Source organism: Panthera pardus, unplaced genomic scaffold (assembly GCF_024362965.1).
Source record: "Panthera pardus isolate Hobbes unplaced genomic scaffold, ASM2436296v1 HiC_scaffold_12, whole genome shotgun sequence".
NCBI classification, from domain to species: Eukaryota; Metazoa; Chordata; class Mammalia; order Carnivora; family Felidae; genus Panthera; species Panthera pardus.
Window position 1 is genome coordinate 75,863,363 of NW_026526677.1, and position 22,297 is coordinate 75,885,659.

Consider the following 22,297-nt stretch of genomic DNA (forward strand, 5'->3'; position numbering starts at 1 on the left):
AGATCATATGTCATGTAAGCCTCAACAACTCTATGCCATAAGGAGAATTATCATCCTCTTACAAATAAGTAGCTAAGATTCATAGAAGAGAAGGAAATTGCCTAAATCACAGCTAAGAAGTGAGAGAGATAAGATTTGTTTTCAGGCAGTCTAGCTTCAATGGCTGTGAACTTAATCACTGGCTATTCCGCCATTCTCTGGCTATTCACATTCTCTTTATGTGAATGCATTTTAGAAAACTGACCTAGTCCAGTGAGTTCAGGATTGCAAGTTTGTTGAATGAATTGGTGAACAAATGAAAGAATGAAGAATGAACTTGGAATGTGTCCGCACCCATGTCCTTCTGGGCCCTTCACCTTCCAGCCTTCTTCTCAGTGCCGTCCAGTTCCTCCCCATCCTTCCAGGCCCCTACCTGCTATCCAGGTGGTTATCAAACTAGTTTTAGCAGTGGACTTGCCTTCATTGAAAAATCTTGTGCCATGTTAGTTTATATAACAGAGGAAGGGAATGCCATGCCCATTTGCCCCTACCCGCTCTGTGGTAGACCCCCACCCCCACCTAGCTGAGCCCAAAATTTCATTCAACACATCACTCTATTTTACTCTCCAGTTGTCCTATATGATAACGATTCCTATTCTGGTCTGCTAAACAGAACCGTAGGCTCTCTGGAGGAAAGATGAATGTCTTACTCTTCCTTCCTATCTTTTATGAGACCTCAAACAAGTGCTGAATCAGTAATAAGTGCCCAAGAATTTCATTATTTCTTCCGCCCTTTCTCCTTTCCTTCTTGAGGTGATGTTAAATGGAGTGGATTCAAATCTTCCTGATTGGTACAAGAGGACCATCAGAAGGGGTCCTTATGAACATTTATTGAGCGTCTGGTTTTGTTTTGTTGCTTTGTATACATTGTGTCATCTAGTTTTCACATTCCTATGGGGTCGATATCCCCATTCTAGCTTTCCTGATAGGAAACCAAGGCACTGAGAATTTAAGTAACTTGCCTCAATCCCACAGGAAATACATTTTAATTCATATGTGTTTGATTCCAAAGCTCCGGCCCCGTTCGCTATAGCATGTGATCTCTGTATTTTAAGTACGTTTTATCTTTTCTTGGAAGGAGCGCTATACCCAGATGGAACATCTGGAAGGAATAAGGATGATGATATGGTTCCTCCTGGCAAAAACTACACCTATGTCTGGCCAGTGAGAGAAGAATATGCCCCTGCTCCAGCGGATGCCAACTGCCTGACCTGGGTGTACCATTCGCACATCGACGCTCCTAAGGACATCTGCTCTGGGTTAATTGGCCCACTGCTAGTGTGCAAGGAAGGTAAAGAGAGCCCCCTCCAACACACACACACACACACACACACACACACACACACACACACACACAGAGAGAGAGAGAGAGAGAGAGAGAGAAGCCTATTCCCAGAGGTGTTGAAAAGTGTATCTAAATTTCAGGTCTTGTTTTGCCCACCTGCCTTGCTGTGTATGGAATGTGCCTTTTCTTCCAAGCTTTCTGTAGGATTTGGGAAATTCTTCTAACATAGAAGGTCAATCTGATGCCACAGCAGGGACAATAATTCAGACTTCAAGCATCATAGCCTTCTGAAACTTGCATGCTTTTCTTTTTCAAACAACAGGGATATTCCCTATTGAGAGCCATTCAGGCCACCCTGACACCACACGTAGGCAAGTGAAAAATGTAGCCCAATGACCATGGGTGCTTTTGTTTTGTTATTTCAACTGCTTGATCATTTTGTGATTTTGTTCCCTATTGCTGTCAGTAAAGCTGACTCCCTTTAGGAGCAAGATTTTCAAGTCTGTGGTTGTGAAGACTTCTGTTTTATGACTTTTCTCTTCAGCTCTGTCATTTCTATTAAAATCCTTTGCTGCTTTCATGTTGTGGTTACTTCTGTACATGTAAATCTTGATGAACCTTTACACTTACCTGGTACCATTGGCAAGAAACAAAACTCAACTTGATCTAATCCACTTTGAACTTTTTTCTCTACTCTTTTAAATGTCCCCGACAGGTATCCTGAATAAATATTCAGGAACAAGGACAGATGTGGACCGAGAGTTCATTATAATGTTTACTCTGGTGGATGAGAACCAAAGCTGGTACCTTGATGAAAATATCAGACATTTCTGCACTGACCCTGATTCAGTTGACAAAAAAGATGCTGTTTTCCAAAGAAGTAACAAAATGCATGGTGAGTATTTCCCGTGTTGTCACGTATGTACCAAATGCCTTTTGTGTATCTGCTACTATGAGGGATGCAAAAACACAGAAGTGTCCAACCTGGTTTTCTAGGATTTATAGCTCAGGGATAAGAGTGATTAGAAAGTGATATGAAACACAATACATGTCAGATCCTAAAACAATCTGAGAAGGGAGAAAGCGATAGTTATAAGCTAAATTGGGTATGACAAAGCTATGATATAGAAAATGGAAGGATTAATGTTCTAATTAAGAAAGAATCAGGAGGTGAGCCTAGAGAGGATGGATGGGTTTATACTGATGGGAGAAAGGAGAATGAATCATCATCATATAACAATCCTGTGGTTTGCAACCTTCTGCATTTATCCAGTAACCATTTTCTGAGTGGCTGCCAAGTTCAAGAACTATGCTATATGCTGTGTTTAAATACACACTGCTGAATCTGTTATGTTTCCCAGACATTCTTTCAGTCAACATCTATTGAGCATTCATGATGTGCCAGACCCTGTATTTGTTGAAAATAATGAATTTCTATAGTTACCCTGTCCATTGAGACAGAACACGTACTCATTTCTGTTTTGCAGAGCAGTGGCTTCATACAGAATTTTAGGACTTGGGGATTATTAAGTAGTCTCATTCCACTGTTTTCCCAGAGAGTTCTAGTGAACGGAAAGAACATCTTCAATGTAAACAAACTCTCCATGTCATTCATTGATAAATTTCCTCCATATTTGCTTGTCTGTCTCCCAGAGTCATCCTAACCAAGGCAGCATCAATGTAGTCATAAAATCATAGGAGAGAGGGAAGGAGCTGAAGACCATCTGACCTCCCCCATTTTACAGATGAAGAAACTGAGGTCAAGGGACCATCAATGACTTGCCTGAGGTCAAAGTGGTGATTAGTGCCAGAGTTGCCTGACAGAACCTGAGAGAGAAGTCCCATAGCAAATACATTTTAGTTTGGTTGTGTTTGATTCCAAAGTGTGCAGAAGTGTGAGTGTCCCTGTTCTGACTGTTTCCACTGCATCACACACCCTCTCTTTTCTTCCTAGTGGTATTTCAGCCACCTTGTGTGATGTGGATGTTGGGCAAATATTTTAGGAAGGAAGAAGTAATGGAGAGAAGGAGGGAGGCAGCGAAAGAAACGAAGGATGGAATAAACAAAGACTTAAATTCAAATCATTGCTGTGTCCAGTCAACTTGTACCCCTATTCCTTACAAAATGGTAGCGATGATCTCAAATCTTGCTGAAAACTACTAACCGTGATGGTTTACGACTCAGCTGTCCACATAATTCTTACTCTTTCAAATGAAAATGTCCAACAAAAGAGAATGAACCGCATAAGCAAATACAGACTATATTTAAAATAAAATCCATCCTGGGTGCAGAAGTAGGTGTTTGTAAACAAGCAATCCTTCTTCGAGCTGGTAAAGGAGACCCAATGATAGAAAACAGAAAAATTTAAAAAACAACAACAAAAAATGCTTAACCAATATAAGATTTATTGAAACATTTATTTAAATTTACTAAAATTATTCAGAATCAATTGTGCTGCCTTAATCATCATTATCTTAGTAACAGTTGCTTCTTAACTCAGTTTGAATTTAGGAAGTGATGTTGTGAGGGACGCCTGGGTGGCTCAGTCGGTTAAGCGTCTGACTCTTGATTGTGACTCAGGTCATGATCTCACAGTTCATGGGGTTCTCTCTCTCTGCCCCTCCCCTGCTTGCTCTCTCTCTCTCTCCCTCACTCTCTTTCTCTCAGAATAAATGAATAAACCCTTAAAAAATAAAAAATTCCTAAAAAAAAAAGAAGAAGAAGAAGAAGTGATGTTATGACTCTTTAAAACCCTGAATCAAGTTTTCTTCCGCTCTTGGTCAAGTCCTTGCTGCCATTCAGATGATTTGAAAGAGTGGATCTTGGACTTCCAGTGTCAGCTCAATCAGTAAGATTCTGCCCCAGCAAGACCTAGTAAAAACACTGGTTTTTCTCCCTCATTTTAAAGTAACAAAACTTTAAGGTAACATGTCTTATAGGTCCCTTCTAGTCAGCTCCTTTTCTTTTCCTTCTTGTTGCAAGCTTTGGTTACTCAAGTTAAGTAGCTACTAGGTGCCAGCTTTTCTGCCAGGTCCTGACAGCTGTGAAATGAGTGAGACAGAGTTTCAGGAAACAGAGCCCTGTAGGGAAGTCAGGTATGAAAAGGAAGGATCTCGGCAGGAGATGGCGGAGCCATCCTGAAAGGCTGAGCAGCGCTCCGTTTACTCCTGACCTGGGTGCTGTGTTCACATAGCAGCTCCAAGGCTGTTTCCACGTGTGCTCATCTCCACTTTTGCTGAGTGCTTTTCTCTTGAAAAACCTAATACCTTTCATTCCTTTCTGGGACTATGTGAAAGGAGCCGTGCTTTTCTGCACAAAAACCTTGCAACCGATGACCAGTGCTAACTCTTCAGCTGTGCCGGCATATGTGTTACCATTGTTTCTGGCCCTGCTCGCCTCTACAGGGGAGTCTCTCCCACCAGTGTGCTTCTGTGTTTCAGCCCTCAATGGATACCTCTTTGGAAACTTCCCGGAGCCTGATATGTGTGTTGGTGAATCGGTGTCCTGGCACCTATTCGGGATGGGGAATGAGATCGACATCCATTCCATCTATTTTTATGGTAACACCTTCGTCAGCAGAGGGCATCGGACTGATGTCGTCAACCTGTTCCCAGCCACTTTCCTGACAACGGAAATGATAGTCGAGAATCCTGGGAAGTGGATGATAACCTGCCAAGTTAGTGATCACCTGCAAGGTAAAAAGGACAAGGACCAGCGTGTAGATGCTGAGAGTTGTACAACTGCACCACACAGTCAATGGTGTTCACTCAGTGCCTGCTGCTAGACAGATGCTTGCATTACATTTAATTCAATATGGAATACATAGGAATGCACGTGCTCATTTATTTGCCATCCTGTTACCAGGTATTTAGTGATCACCTCTCTGTGAGACAGGTGGGAGGTGAATGCAAGAAATGGTAAGACTTTCAAGGAGCCTATAGTCTAGTAGCTAGACTTAGACATTTACAAAATGAAAAAATTTTTGAGGGAGAAAAATAAAGGTTCTTTGTGCACAACAGTCAATTCTCTGGAACAATCAGAGAGACTTCCTGAGGAGTCGGCTTCTAGTCTGAGTCTTGAAATATGGGCAGGAATTGAACAGACGAAGAAGGGGAGGAAGGCTTTCCAAGTAGAGGAAGCAACACGAACCAGGAAAATACATGTTCTATATGAGCAACTCTACATAAAATGATAACATTTTACCATTGGAAAGAAGTGTATAGATAATCTGGACCCATCCACCATCCAATTCTTGAATTTCTTTTGGGACTTCTCTTTTAAGTAATCATAGCAGCCCATTTCATCTCTGGGCTACTCTGTTAGAATGTTCTTCCTTACACTGAGACAAGATCCAATGATACTTGCTAAATCCTAGCATAGGTGCGTGATAGAATATTTTTTTGACTTTAATGCCTGGATAATGACTTAGCCTTGGTCCCTTGGGACCACATAGAATCGGTCTCTATTCAGCTGGACCACAGGCTTATGCCAGAGGAGTGATAGGAGAGAAGCCCACGGAGGCAGAGCCCAGTGGGAGGAGCTTTGAATGGCAAACTGAAGGAAGCAGGGCTGTGTCTGGAAGGCCACAGTGAGTGCTTCCAGATCCTTTGGCACATCAGTGACATAATCAGTGCAGCAATTTAGGAAGATAGATATGATACCTGTGCACAGAAAGGAGTTGGTGGAGAGATTCTGGCCCCTGGATGTTAGTTAACAAGCATGGTAACAATAGAGTTATGACATAGAAAAGGTCTGGCCTAAGATAGTGAAAACAGAATAGAAAAAAAAAGTATCAATGGAAGAGACACAGAAGAAATAATGTGTAATTATTGACGAACTATACACAGTCACCAGCAGGTACAGGGATGAGACTCTCCAGGGCAGGCTTTGATGACATATTCTTGTTCCCGTCCACCTTATCTTGCTGCTGTCAGCCTCAAGCAGCTAATCTTAACATTAGTCAGCTGGATTATTCCAATTCAATTCAATTCAACAGATATAGAATTAATCAGTTAGTATGTGCCAGATACTGTTCTGGGAAGACACAGATTATGAAGACAAGATTGCTATTCTTATTTTCTCTCAGTTTCATTGAGGTATAATTGACACATAGGAATAGTATCTATTTAAGATGTGCAACTTGATGTTTTGATATATGCATACATTGTGAACTGATCACCATACTCAAGCTAGTTAATATATCCATGACCACACATAGTTAGCTGTGTGTGTGTGTGTGTGTGTGTGTGTGTGTGTGTGTTAGGAATACTTAAGATCTCAAAGAGTACAAAGTTTCAGTTTTGCAAGATGAATGAGTTCTGGAGACCTAATGTACAGCATGGTGACTATGGTCAATACTGTACTCGAAATTTCCTAAGAAGGTAGATATTAAGAGTTCTTACCACAAGATGCCTATTCTTAAATGTTATATCTGGGGAGAAACAAATTTTAAAATCAAGGTATTAGCAGCCATTTGAGACTAATAAGATTACTAAGCTTGGCCAGTGGTTGTGGACATAAGCTGGTGTTTGTACATTACTGAAATTTGATATTTTCTAAACTGTCCAAACCCTCAAAAAAAAGTTATTGTAAAAAATTAGAAAATACATTTAATTTTTTATTTTATTTTTTATTTATCTTAAAAATTTTTTTTTAACGTTTAGTTATTTTTGAGACAGAGAGAGACAGAGCATGAATGGAGGAGGGTCAGAGAGAGGGAGACACAGAATCTGAAACAGACTCCGGGCTCCGAGCTGTCAGCACAGAGCCCAACGCGGGGCTTGAACTCACAGACTGTGAGATCATGACCCGAGCTGAAGTCGGACAGTCAACCGACTGAGCCACCCAGGCGCCCCTACATTTAATTTTTTAAAAGTTTATTTACTTATTTTGATAGAGGGAGAAAGAGAGAAAGAGAAAGGGAGAGAGAGAACAGTGGGGGAGGGGCAGAGAGAGAGGAGAGAGAAAATCCTAAGCAGGAGGCTCCATGCTGTCTGCACAGAGCCCGAGGCAAGGCTCCATCTCACAAACCAGGAGATCATGACCTGAGCTGAAATCAAGAGTCAAGCATTCAACCGACTGAGCCACCCAGGTGCTCCAGAAAATACATTTAATTTTTAATAACAGTAATCCTGTCTTAGGATAACGGTATCACATTTTGAGGAATATTCTCCCTATTTTCTAGACTTTTATACATAAATGCATGTTATTTATAAAATGAAATTAATCTATTAACACTGTCTTTTATCTTACTTTTCCCACTTATCAATGTAACAGAAATATATTTCCATGTCAGTCAATAGAGACCTACTTCATCATTGTATATCCTCCCTGTGTCCTTTCAAGGGAGATTACAATTTACCTAACCAATACCCTAATGCTTAACATTTGAATCCCCCTTTTTTGTTTTTATAAACTATACTAAAAACCAGGAATTTATAGATATATTACACCTTTGACATATCTTTAGGAAAACTCTTAGACTTAGAATTCTTGGGTAAAAGTGTTTGATTTCTCTCTTAAAGCTATGGACGGACATACATTGCCAAATTCTCTTTTATTCTTCACCCTTAGTGTGTGAAGATTCCCCTCCTCCCATTCATCTGCCAACACTGAGAATTATTAGTTTTTCTAATCTTTACCAATCTGATAAATGAACAAGAGTGACGCTTGATTACTATTAAGGTTGAACTTTTTTTTCATGTGCTTATAGTTAGATAGTATTTACAGAGATTTTGTGAATAATATGTTGATGTCCCTGGCCCACTTTCCATTAGGATATTTACTTTTTTCTTTCTCATTTGTCAAATATCTTTACATATTGATCTGTCATCCTATGCATTAAAATATCTCCCAACCCACCATTTACCCTTTACTTTTAACTTTGTTAAGGTCCTATTTTCTGTACAACAGTTTTAAATGTTTATGAAGTCAAAGCTATCAGTCTTTTCCTGTCTGATTTCTTATGTGAGCATTTATAGCCCGGCTTGTGGTTTTCCTCTGTTCTGCAGCTGGCATGCTGGGGCAGTACAATGTTGGTAATTGCAAAGGTGGTATTTCTCATCCCAGGATGACGGGTCAACAGAGGCGCTACTTTATAGCAGCTGAAAAAATTCTTTGGGATTATGCTCCTCAAGGCTATAACAAATTCAGTGGTCTTCCCCTAAATGCCTCCGGCAGGTAAGCTCTCTTTGCTGGCATTTCTAAGACTCTCATAAGAGAGGCACCTGTTAGACTTTTCCCTGTGACCTCATTTATATACACAGGAGTTCTGAGCCTCGTAATGTACATATTGCTGAGAATTGGCAGAGTATTTATTGTTTCATGATTTGCTGGCTAAATCAGCACTAGGTTCATTCATTCATTCATGAAGCATTTCTTGAGCACCTACTGTGTGCAAACTGCAATGCTAAGTGCCATAAGAAGTACTAAGCTGACAGAGAGTAGAATAAGGCCTCTGCACATATGGAAGAGAGAGTTTTGAAGAGAGAAGAAGACAGGACCCTCTCTCACTGGAGGTGAACTGGACAAGGAAAGTTATCCTTTTTGGTTCAAGGACAGCCTGATAGGTTATGACTTCTCTACCCAGAATGTGCTTGTCCTACCTATCCAGCAAAATGTTACTTTTTCTTCAAATTCTAATGTCACTTCCTAAGTGAAGCCTCTCCTGACTCCTGAGTCATTAGTAATCATTTTCGCTCCCAGAACATGTAGTATTTTTCAAATTGAATCTAACAATTCATTAAGTGGATATGGACTCCTGTGACTTGTTATTATAGAATTCTGTGTAATGGTGTCTGTGAAAGCATTTAAAATATATGGTATGATACAAGAATGATTTTTATTACCCTATGATCTCTTTTATGTCCGAGGGAATGTTTTTAAAATTTTCTTTCTGATTGATAAGACACCCTTTGTTTCTTTCATTGTAAATTTCACTCATTCATTCTTCCACCAAACCAACACACCTGACCCCAGCCTAAAGAATTTGTGTGCATCATTTATGAACGTGTTCGATATCAAAACTCTCTTTTGACCAGTATTTCTCCATAAACAGAATGAGAATTAGCACTAAGAATTCTGTCTTAGAAGCCTTCCAGGATTCTGAAGCACCTTACAAAATATAAAATATTGAATTATATTTAACTGATATTTAATGTGATATATGAAAGCACAACATAAAAAGCTATGGGAGAGTTGCAGGGAGGTGCCTAAGACAGTGTTCCCACTCTCAGGTCGGAAAGAAACTGCATGCACAGGAGAAGAGAAGTAACTTTGCAAGTTACAAATAAGATTAAGATGAGTTGTCCAGACAAGTGAGTTCTCTGGGCATTTAGAGAGCACTAAGATAGCCAGGGAACCCTTCACAGAGTCAATGGAACTTAAGCAGGGTCCTAAAGAATAACAGAATTCATGAAAGTGAATAGTAAAGAGAGAAATTTTATTTTATTTTTAATGTTTATTTTTGATAGAGAGAGAGAGAGAGAGCAAGGGAGGGGCAGAGAGAGAGAGGGAGACACAGAATCCAAAGCAGGCTCTGAGCTGTCAGCACAGAGGCTGACATGGGACCCGAACCCACAAACCGTGAGATCATGACCTGAGCCAAAGTCAGAAGCTTAACTGGCTGAGCCACCCAGGCACCCCGAAAGAGAGATATTTTAGATGCAGGGGTTAGTTAGATCAAAGTGACTGGAGCGAATATTTGCATAGAGCCATAGGAAGAGAACTGGTTAAACTGGATCTCAACTGCATAGGGCCCATCATCCTTTTGAACTTGATTTGATTGGCATTTGCATGTGAGTGAAGATGCTGGAGCAGGTAAATGACTGTGAATATTACCATCTTGGGGATTAATATTATAGTCGTGTGTATGTCGAAGGGAAACTCCGAGTGAGCCAATGGAATAGGGAGGGTGCCAAGAGCACAGTCGGAGCTCCGTGTAATGTTGCCAACACAAGGCGACGAGGGCAGGTACTGGGGTTGCAGCAGTGGGAAGAAAGGAAAGGAAAAGATGCCAAAAGGGTACAGAAAGGAAGGAAGCAGCAAAAGGCTACAAAATAAGGGTGAACAAGATAAGGGGATGAGGCAGAGAAAGAGGACAAAGTCAGCCCGTGTGACTCCAAGAGCGAAGGCACCATTGGCAGAAATAAGGTGTCTAGGACAGTGCTAGTCAGAATGTACGTTACTGTATTTCACATTTGGAATTTGGCTTTTCATGTATGTCGTTCGTACGATAACTCCACCAACGAAGCTATTTGATGAACTAGACACTTCATTCCTTGATCATGCCAGATATGAAAGAGCTTACTATATGAAAGACTATTCATACTGACATCAGCAAGAGGTATAGAGGGATACTTACTCTGCAAAGAAACCAGTTAGCTCTCTACTTTGTAGGACACCATTCTGGGACTCTGACGCCGGTAAGTAAGGAGTTCACCTGTGCTTTCTTCGGTTGCTGGACCTCCGGGGAAGAAAGTACAGTGGCTGAGAGAGGAATGAGCTTGACCACCATCCAGCCCCCCGGAGACTTTCAAAGCTGGCTAATTATCCCTGGGAACTTAGCTGAAGACGGTTCTGTCTTTCCTGGGGAGATATCTGGGTGGGTGGACGAGCTAAGGACAATCAAAGGGAGCTCCATAATTAAGGCATCTGGTGCATATGTAGAGATGTGCTCTCAGCCAGGTTCCTATTCTTTACACAGTGACTCCGAGCTCTACTTCACACAAGGGGACAACAGAATTGGAGGAAAATATTGGAAGGCTCAGTATATGGAGTATGTTGATGCAACTTTTACTCGAAGAAAGAGACTCTCTGAGGCAGAAGCCCATCTTGGAATTCTTGGTAGAATAAAACCATCTGTCATGTTTTGAATGGGGGGAGATGCTTTAGTGGGGCATATATGTCTACGTGGAATGACTCTTCCTCTCCTGCCTATATTCACTTCTCTCTGCCTCTTTTCATCCTCTTCTCCCTCCTCCTCTTGATATTTTTCAGGCCCCGTCATCAGGGCTGAGGTGGGTGATACCCTGTTAGTGACCTTTGCCAACAAAGCCGACAAAGTCTACAGCATTTTGCCTCATGGCGTCATCTATGACAAGGCCTCTGATGCAGCCCCAAACGTTGATGGTGAGTCTCAGCCTGGCCTCTGGGAGGAAAGAAGATGAGTAAACAGAGGACTTAGAAGTGGGTAGATTTGGTTCAAGTCCTGGTCCCTTTCCTTACCGACCCTGTGAGCTTGTGCCATCATTTAAACTTTCTGAACTTTATTCTTCTCCCCTACTGAGGCAGGTAGTGACACTCACCTCACAGGGCTTCAGGACGAGCTGGAGAGAATTCAGGGCAGGGTCTGTCCCACAGTAGGCACTTAGGAGATGTTGATGCCTTTCCTTCTCTTTCAGCAATGTAATAAATCTCAACGTGGGCTACGTTCACAGTCACCCCCACTACCCTAAGATGGAGAGATTTTTAGCCACGGGTTGTGGGGATTCTGTGGGTGAAGGCTGAGGAAAAAATCCGATTTCCAATGTTTGGTTGTCTTCAAAATCTTACACATGGTCTTTGTTCTGTCTCTGTTGACAAATATTTATTAAAACCAGTCTTTTATGCCTATCATCATATATGGCCTCTCCTCATTACACAGGAGGTAATAGAGACTCTACATATAAGAAAGGCAGTTTCTGCCCAGTGGCTGCAGGAACTATCTTCCACTCATGATATTGCTCTTGGGAAACTCCTGATATCTTTGGAAGCCTTCCCCATTATGGCAACAGACATCATGAGTTCGGGGATACTTCTTTGTGCCCAATGATGGGGCTAGGCCCAGTCCAGAGCAGGTGTGAGGTGATGGGGAGGGAACAGAGAAGGAAGGAATGGAGGGAGAATTCCCCCTCCTCAGACCCATCATCACTCTCCCCACCTGGAGCATCATCTCTTGTACCTGCACTTCCTTGGTCAAATGGTCACAAGCACTGTGTGTGTGTGTGTGTGTGTGTGTGTGTATGCGCGCACCCAGAAAGAACACCAGTGATAGCCCAAATGTCTATATTTTCTATTGTTTAACTTAGCAAACTGATTGGGCACCTTTTTGCAAAACTCTGAACAATATGCAGAGAGTTTCTGACCTCAGTCTAGCTGGAGAGACTCAACGTGTTCATTTAGCAATATAGTATACAGGTCGAGTGCAAAGTCTTGGGAACCAGACAGTGCTGAGTTTGAATCCCAGATCTGTCACTCATCAGCCTTGTCACCTTGAGTATTCACCTACCTCCTCTATCTTATGATTATGTGGGGTTATTTTCTAGTTCAACCTTCTAGATTTCAAATTCTATTTTTTTAAAGATTTTTTTTTGCATTTCCTTTTTTTAGTGTTTATTTATTTTTGAGAGAGAGAGGCGGGGGGCAGAGAGAGAGAGGGAGACAGAATCCCAAGCAGGCTCCCTGCTGTCAGCACAGAGCCCTATGTGCAGCTCCAGCTCACAAAGCTGTGAGATCATGACCTGAGCCGAAATCAAGAGTCAGACGCTTAACTTACTGAGCCACCCAGGCACCTCAAGATTTCCAACTCTTTAAAGTGAGGTCTCTTGCTTAACTTTCTGGGGTATCCTCGTAGTGCCAACTTTAATATATTCCACATACAAAGGCGCTCAATGATATTTTATAGATTTACATTTAATTGTGAAATAGGCAACTGTCACTCTTTTAATATTTGCTAAACCTAGTATTTGAGTAAGAAATAACATCTATGAAGGTACTAAATGTAATCTCTGAAGAAGATCACCCTTTGATCCAAACTTCTCTCTCATAAAACTTCGGACCGTGGCAGTGGTCTCCCTGGTAGCATACACACGTGAGAACAACTGTCCTTCTACAAAATACATCATCAGAGAGAGACCTAGGGCTGGAAGACCCAGTCCAACAAGTTTAATGTCATTGGCTCTGGCTTTGAGTAACTTTCATTTACCTCCTCAGGATTTCTGAAACCAGGGGCACATGTTAAGCCGGGTGAAACCTTCACGTACAAATGGACGGTGCCTGAAAGTGTAAGCCCGACAGCCAGTGATCCCCCCTGTCTGACCTACCTTTACTTCTCAGCGGTTAAGCCAATCCAGGACACCAGCTCTGGCCTTGTGGGGCCCTTGCTAGTCTGTAAAAAGGGCGTTCTCAATGCTGATGGGACACAGGTAGGCCATCAAAGATCACCAAGTTCTTCTCAGGGTTGTATGTGGGAGACACCAGGAATATGGCTAGGGATTAAATAGTAATAAAGGGTCAGGTACGAAAAGCAGTGTTTCCTCCACCCTCTTAATGTTGATTTCTACATAATGAGTAATTTATTTTATTTTTTTATAAATTTAAGATCTGAACTTAAATTTAATGTAATCTTAATGTGAAGTTAAGATCTAAAACTTACAGATGCCCACCCAGAAACCCAGGATTTCTGCTCGTTGTGGATGGGATTCAGTGGGTCCCTTTCCCTGTGCATTGTTTTGATTCTAGAATCTTCGGAGGTCCACATGGAATGTGAATTGGGGCCCTTTCTTCTTGGACGAGGCTTCTCAGACTTGGCCACGTGGGGAACCTTTTAAACATCTCTTATTCAGGCACTCCAGACCAATTAAATCAGAATCTGCAGGGGCTCTCCAATGTGCAACCGAGGCTGAGAACCACTGTAACTCACCGCTGTAAGCCGAAAGTTAATCGTTAGGATCGACGGCACAAGAAAGCATGTAGATAAATTCTTACAAGTCCCACCTTTGAGGCTCCCCTGGTTGCACTGACTAGTGTGGCACAGCACAACACTTCAAGCTATGTCTACATGATATTAAACACACTGATGAGAAGAGGCAAATCTAATCATGTCACCATTGTGGTTTACTTCACCAATCAGAAATAGCAAGACTATTTATTTAAGTGGTGTATTATATGATGTTTGGCATTGTAAGCACCCACTTCTGGACTCAACGGGATTTCTAGGTAGAGGACACAAAGTGTCTCAGTCCGCCTCAGACTTGTACTTCCCTGCACAAAGTTCCAACCCTAGAAATGTCTATTAGAGGCTGTGTCCCTGGCCCTCGGAATTGGCCCTCGGTAACGCACGTGCAATAAGACTGAATACAGTTGCACTGTACAACAAGAATCATATAGGGCAAAGCAGAATGACTATCCCTATTTTTTAACTAAGATGTTTATTTATTTATTTGAAGAGACAGAGAGAGAGCATGCATGCGTGCACAAGCAGGGGAGGGGCAGAGAGAGAGGGAGAGAGCGAATCTCAAGCAGGCTCCGCGTTCAGCACGGAGCCCAAAACAGGTCTCGCTCTCACAACCGTGAGATCATGACCCGAGCCGAAATCAAGAGTTGGCAGTTTAACCGACTAAGCCACCCAGTGCCCTAACGATCCCTATTTTAAAGCCGAAGAAACTGAGGCTCAGAGACAGTGAGTGACATCCCAAGAGACACCCCTAGTAAGTAGTGAAACTCGGCAGTAGAACGCAGGACTTTGAGCTTCCAACTTTGTTTGTGGTTTTGTTTTTGTTTTTTTTCCCAAGACACCACCCTGCTTCCTCTAGCTCAATACCTGAGCCCAGGAAATTGAGTGCCAAAAAACTTGTGTAAGGAGGCCCTGATTTTCCCCCAACTGCATCTATTTAATGGTGGCTTGAACGCTTGCTAGAAGCACCTTATGGTACGTGGGGGGGTGTTGCCTGAGCCAAACACCATTCGCGGCCAATCCATTTCCACCAAGTTCATGAAAAAATTAACCGTAACCCGAAATACTCCCTACTTGGGATTTGGCCGAGCGAGGAATCCATTTGGCCAGACAGAAAGTTACTTTCAACGCAAAAAATACTTAGGAAACACATACTGAACCAGGCCCTCTATACTCTATAGGTAAAAGCTTACGTCTCTCCTAGGTAGGTAGGTAGAGAACATAAAAGGTGTTTTCCTCTCTTTCCAGTAAATTCTCTCAGAGGTGAATGGTTGTCACAGAATCTAACCAGGTGCTATAGGGCCCTTTCTAACATTTATGACCTTCTGCAACAGCCACTTAAACTCCCTGTTTGTCTATCCAGCCGTTTATACCGCCCTTATATTTTTTTATTTTGAATAATTCAGTTTCAGATTTATGTAAAAGTTGCAAAGAAAAAAAACCCACAAAGAATTCCCATATATCCTTCGCCCAGATTGCCCAAATGTAAACATTTTATCTCATTTGCTTTCTTAGCCTTCTCTTTATTTTTCTGGGTTTTGTTCCCCTAAACTATTTGAAGTAGGTTATAGATATGACATCTCTTCAATGTGTTTCCTAAAAGCAAGGTCACTTTCGGACATAAACACAATGTAATTATCCAAGTCAGGAAATTAACCTTAATACTGTACTATTATCAAAGCTGAGTACCCTTTAAAATTTGTCTGTCTTTATCCTTTATAATAAAAGGAAAACATGTTTTTCCTCGACCAGGCTCTGGTCTACATCATGCATCATCGCTTCAAGCCCCTCTTTCTCCTGTGATCGGTTTCATCACAGGGAAGCAAGTGTGACTTTTTTTCTTTAAAAAAAATTTTTTTTTAATGTTTATTTTTGAGAGAGAGAGAGTGTGTGAGTTGGGGAGGTACAGAGAGAGAGGGAGACACAGAACTCAAAGCAGGCCCCAGGCTCCGAACTGTCAGCACAGAGCCTGACACGGGGCTCGAACTCACAGACTCACGGACCGTGCGATCAAGACCGGAGCCAAAGTCGGTCGCCCAACCGACTGAGCCACCCAGGCGCCCCACAAGTGTGACTTCTCTAAAATGCAAACAAGATCACGTAATATCCATGTTAAACACCCTCCAGTAACTTCCTATCACGGTTGGCATAAAAATCTACATTTCTTAGCCTAGACCTATGTCCCCCGGCCTCCAACTCCTTTGATGTATCTCACACACTCCCTCATGCCTACTTATACTCCATCCACATAAGCCTTCCTGTTCCTTGAACAGGCCAAGCTTATCTTTGGCTTAGGGCCTCCTCACTAGGCTCCCTCTGCCTGACATGCCTTCTTCTGACCTTTGCGTGGCTGGCTTTTCCTGTCACCTCCTTAGAAGAGTCTTCCCTGATCACCAAGCTAAAGTCATATGCTATTACATGACCCGATTTTAATATCACTTACCCCCAGAGGACATTTTCTTTGTTTACTTTTGATGTGTTATAGAACGTTTCTCCTCACAAGAATGTGAGTACCACAGAGCAGGAGACTTGTCTGTCTTATCTTCCTTTCCCAGAACAATGCCTGGTGCATTGTTGACACTCGACCAATATTATGGTTGATGAATGAAATACAGGGTAAGCATTCTCATCTTCAAAGTCGTTATTAAGAAGTTTAGTTAACAGAAAGGGCCACATTACACACACACTCAAACACTCCATGTGTGGCCTGCAAATAGACACTAAAAATTCCAGGACAAGCTTATTTGCCAAACTCCCCACATCCACGTTTTAAACACTCAGAGTTGTGTGAAGGACCATGGTTCAGACATCCCAGCTTCCCTACTGCTGTGGGAACCTAAAACATAGTGATGTTAAGTGCTTTTCACAGAAAAACTTTGTGCTGCAGACGCTAGCCATCACTCAGGTACATTCCATGCACGAGTGCAGGTTGGATTAATCCAAGTTCTCCGAAGAAACAGAACCATAAGGATGTGTATGTAGACAGAAGCAGACTTATTATAAGGAGTTTGCTCACATGATTATGGGGGCTGACAAGTCCCAGGACCTGCAGGGAGAGTCGGCAAGCAAGAGACCCAGGAGACACAAAAGTCCAGAGGGCTCAAAGCCTTTGGAAGAGCCTCTGTTTGAGTTTGAGTCTGAAGGCAGAAAAAAGTCAATGTTCCACTTCAAAGACAGGAAGGATTCTCTTTTACTTGTGGGAGGGTCAGATTTTTTTGTTGTATTGAGTCTTTCAACTGATTGGATGTGGCCCACCCACATTGGAGAGGGCGGATGTGCTTTGCTCGTCTACCATTTAAATGTTAATCTCATCCAAATACACCTTCATAGAAACACCCAGAATAATGCTTGACCTAATATTTGGGTACCTATGGCCCAGTCAGGTTGACACATAAAATGAACCTTCACGTGGGTTATCACCATGTGGTATCACCTACTTTCTAACCTTTTCCTGGGTTAATTTCCCACCCTCATAGACCTACTTACCTTCCAACTGACTCTCAGGTGATGAGGTTCTTCAGCTCAATGCCTTTCAGTCATTCCTTCTTGTCTTACGGACAGTTGCAATTGCAGCTAATAGTCACAATTAACATTGAACACTTAGTATCTGCCAGATGTTGTCTTGAGTGCTTTACCTATATTATCTATTTTAACCTTCACACACACACACACACACAACCCCAGGAAGTGGAGACTACTCTTATTCTCATTTTTCAAATGAAGGAATTAGAGCTGAGAGAGAATAAATCACTTGCCCCAGTTTTCACAATGGATGTGTAGAATAACATTAGCACCCATAGCCCATAATCTTTTAAAATATCTTTGACCTCTTATTTCCCTCCAATTCTTCATATTTTCCTTTAAATATTGCAAGCCTACATCATTTCTTTTCATATCCCATGATCTTAAACTACTGCCTGCTAAAACACCATGTGATAAAAGCAGTAGGTGCATACAAGATATGGTGTGAGAATAAAGCAAAGGGCACCCACATCTCTGATGATGCATTAGGAAAGCATCACAGAGGTGGGACAGCTAAACTGGCTCTTGAGGTTGGATTGGGGTGGCATACCTTTAAGTTGAAGGGATGCATGCACGAAGGACAGAGGCCTACGGAACACAGCAAGTTCAGATCGCTGCAAGGGACTTGGCCTCACTTTGGTCAAAGTGCCGAGAGGGAAGGGCTAAGAGCAGGTAAGCAAGAACGAGATCACTGTGAGTTTAGACTGTATTGTCCAGTTTCAGAAGGAGAGAGATGTGATCTGTGGCAGTTCTGGGGATTCCTCCAGAGCAGGCAACGGGTTAAAGGGTGAGTTGGAGGGGAGTACATTAGACATAGGAAGATGGTTGAGGGACATAAAAGACAGTCACCTCTCTGGTTCAGCTTTAAAGAAAAGCATATTTCGGCAATGCAGGATGTTGTGTGTTGTGTGACATGCTCGGACAGATAGATTAGGAATATACATAGTGGGAAGTAATCCATGGTGCCCTCCATTTCAACTTACATTAACGTAATTTAGCAAAGTCTGATGGGTTATGTGAATTCATTATTTCACTCAAAAACATGTAGAGTGTCTGCTTTTCCAGACATTATTTTATTTTATTTTATTTCATTTTATTTTATTAAGTTTATTTATTTTGAGAGACAGATGATGCAGGGGAGGGGCAGAGAGAAAGGGAAACAGAGAATCCCAAGCAGGCTGTATGCTGTCAGCACAGAGCCCAACACAGGGCTTGAACTCATGAACCACGAGATCATGCCCCAAGCCAAGACCAAGAGTGGAATGCTTAACCATCTGAGCCATCCAGGCTTCTCTCTAGGCATTTTTTTAAAAGCCGGGGACACAGAGAGGAACCCAAAACTTCCCTACTCTCACAAAGCTACAATGCAATGGGACAACACTAAAAAAATGTAAGTTCACAAATGAAATATAATTTCAGGTGGAGTTAAGTACTATAAAGAAGAGTGAGTTGGGGGTAAGTGAAGTGAGTTTGCAGGCAGGGTGGGTGCTAGGTGACTGTTTTAGACAGGGTGGTCAGGAAAGGGTACTCGAGGAGGTGACATTCGTGCAGAGAACTGAATGGAGTAAGGGAGTGAGCCAGGAAAGACCTGGGAGAACCTTCTAGGCAATGGAAACAGCACATGAAAAGTCCCTGAGGCAGGAGTGAAGTTGGTGTGTTCACAGAAGAGCAAAAGGCCAGGGTGGCTGGAGTAAATGAGGGGCGAGTACAAGGAGATGAAATCAGAAAGAGAGACAGCCCAGGGCATGCAGGCCCTGGGAAGGAGAATAAGATAGTGATGACCAGACTGAAAATAGGAGTCCCACAGTGTAGGGAAGCTTCTGAGCAAGGACCTATTTCCTCTGAGCAGATCTCATGGGGAGGGATAAGGATATAAACAGAAAGATGAAACGTTAGGGTGTAAAATGAATTGATCAGAATCATGCTCAGAATCCTCATTTACAAAATGACCCAACTCACGTTGGTCCTGATTTATTTGTGTTCATGTTGAAAGTGAAATAGAGATTAGAATTCCTCCAAGCTGTACTTTTTATACAGTTATGTTCTTCTTCTCTTTAGAGAGGAATCGACAAGGAATTTTATCTACTGTTTACAGTCTTTGATGAGAATCTGAGCAGGTATCTTGATGAAAACATTCAGAGGTTTACATGGCGTCCCTTCAGTGTTGACAAAGAAGACAAAGATTTTGTGAAGTCCAACCGAATGCATGGTATGAAAAGTGTCCTTCTCTTCTCTAAGGATTTGAAGTGAAAATATTTGGAATGTTTTAACTATCTTGATTTTGGTTTCTTGGACATTGTTCTTGGTCAAGAGTAAATTGTTTCATGACTTCATCTCACAAGGTCTGGTGAAACCTCCTACCTCCCGGGGATGTTGTGCAACCTAATTAATACTTCTGAAATACTTCATCAGCTTTAGATGAAGCAACACAAAATATGAACCAGCAAAGACTGCAGTACTTTATAAATGTAGAAAATGACTGACAAAATGCCCTCCCTTGGGTTCATAATAACATCATTGAGGCTAATAATCCAAGTGATAATTGGAGATAATCATTAAACAACAAAGTGTCTCTTATCAAGTTGCATGAAGAACTGTCTAAACTGATAATGTGTAAAATACTAGCGAATTCCCACCCCAGATCTTATTTAAAAGGAATTACTTAATTCTCCTCTCTTTCTTATATCAGTTGTAACAGTGGCAAACCACCTCATAATTGGCGTGACTAACACAGGAGTCTTGTTAGTTTTAGGCACACTACCCTAGATGGCAGAATAGTGAGCGAGAGCCCAATCCCAAATAACTATGAGACCGTGCAGTCAAAAAGGAGCTGAAAGCAAGCATTGTAAGATAACACGTGCTAAATTGCTTGTTTTAGGACCAAGGACAACATCTATTTATTGTTTTCAAAACATTATAGGAGAATAACAAAATAGACCCTAATCTCCTTTCCCCACAAGGAGGTCAAGAAAGTCCAAGTTTCCAAGTGACCCACAGCAACCAGCTCACAGACTCCTATGGTCCTGGATACTCCATGCCAACAGTCTCCTCTTGGACCAATGGAAAGCATAGAGTAACGCATTTTCAATACCATTTTCTACAAAATGTTTGTTATAACTGAATCATGAAATTTGTTTCCCACCCTCCTAGCAGCCAAAAAAATAAAAATAAAAAAGAAGAAGAAGAAAGTAGAATGAGGAAACATAACAATTCCTTAGTGGAGAAGCTAAGTCGCAAAAGAAACTTATCCTAAGAGAGGCCCGTAGGATAAAGGATAAAGAGAAAAGATAAAACAACCCAACAGACCACATCACATCCAGCTCCATCCTGATTTGGCAATGTAATATACACTTTCATATTTTTGACATGGAGAGTACGCCATCTTTAAAACAAAATGCAAGGAAAACAATGTATTTTAATTTAAATTTTACATTAATTATGAATTAAATTCTATCTCTAGTCTTGCTTGCATGGAGTATGAGAGAAAATGACGGCAACAATACCAAAGAAAAAGTGCCTCTCGTGTTACCCAGTGCCTTGCATTACACCTATTATGTGGTCTATATGAAAAGATGTGGACCTCCTTTCCTAGAGGGCATCCTCAACGGCTTGTGAGCTATCCTTGGGGGTCTTTTCTGATGAAAAAGAGGCATACCTACAGTAGTTCTTGGGTTAGTCAACAAATATCATCTGGGTTAGGGGACAAGTCTACACGAGAAGGCAGAACAGTATAACTTCTTTACCAGACCTTACCATGGGCTTTGACTACCTTTATCTGACACTATAACCAGCAATGACATCATTCTTTCAATAAATTTTTAGAGTACTGTTAAACAAGCAAACAAACAAAGGTGTTTGTTGAATGCATGAATGAATGTTCCAGAAAGAGAGAATTTAAACTAGAGTTCCAAGGCAAGAGAAGATTCTCTATGGGCCAGTCAAGGACTAAATCATTAGTACCCCAATTTACAATATCACTTTAACATTCAATGGGCAGGATTTACATAATTTATTTGCAAAGGTATGATCAAAGATTTTTTTTCAGAAAATGCAATGTTCTCAAAGCATCCTTCTTAGATTTTCTGCTAATAATCTCAGATATTTGAGTAAAATTACCAAGCACCATTGGTTCTGCAGACACAGAAATAAAAAGCAATTTTATCTGGCAACGGGATTATAACAGAAGGTCACTTATGTGTGTGATAGTTGTTCTTTCCTACTATGGGCATTAGTAAGAAGTGGGAGAGGAGAGAATCTTTATCTCTCTACAGGGCATCACGCATAAGACATGTGTAGTCACCCTTAAACAATGCTATTCAGTTAATGCATTCATCCCACACAGAGTGGGGTTCATCCCACACAGATGTGGTTTCTAAATTCTTTTCAAGACACTGCTCCAGGGAGCCACTATCAATGGATTGAGGTTGATATAAAAGAGAAAAACACTTTTCATTTCTGGAGATTCAGAAGGTCTTCATATCTAAGTAACCATTATTCAAAGTTCCTTCAGTTATTTTGCTGAGGCAGGGAAATAAAACTTACCAAAAGGCAAAATTATTTAATCAAAGGCTAGCCTCTTATAGACTTAGCGTCCTTCTCCCTCCCCCCCTCAAAACAATCCCTCTTCACTGACCAGACGTGCAAATACAATGTCAATCAATTGCAAATCTTTCAAATGACGCCAGTTCCATGAAATCAGTAATGAGATGTCTGATAACTTCTGGAATCAAATGTAAATC

The 22,297-nt window shown here is 41.5% G+C and overlaps 1 protein-coding gene across 1 annotated transcript in view; it reads left to right on the forward strand.

The window, feature by feature from the left end:
• Positions 1 to 22,297, forward strand: part of HEPHL1 (hephaestin like 1) — an 81,000-nt gene that overhangs the window by 21,076 nt on the left and 37,627 nt on the right. Inside the window, exons 3-10 of the mRNA XM_019450099.2 lie at positions 1,118 to 1,330; positions 2,040 to 2,219; positions 4,765 to 5,019; positions 8,335 to 8,503; positions 11,028 to 11,167; positions 11,321 to 11,452; positions 13,295 to 13,506; positions 19,617 to 19,767. Of these exons, the coding sequence (XP_019305644.2) occupies positions 1,118 to 1,330; positions 2,040 to 2,219; positions 4,765 to 5,019; positions 8,335 to 8,503; positions 11,028 to 11,167; positions 11,321 to 11,452; positions 13,295 to 13,506; positions 19,617 to 19,767 (1,452 nt within the window). The remainder of the gene's footprint in view (positions 1 to 1,117; positions 1,331 to 2,039; positions 2,220 to 4,764; positions 5,020 to 8,334; positions 8,504 to 11,027; positions 11,168 to 11,320; positions 11,453 to 13,294; positions 13,507 to 19,616; positions 19,768 to 22,297) is intronic.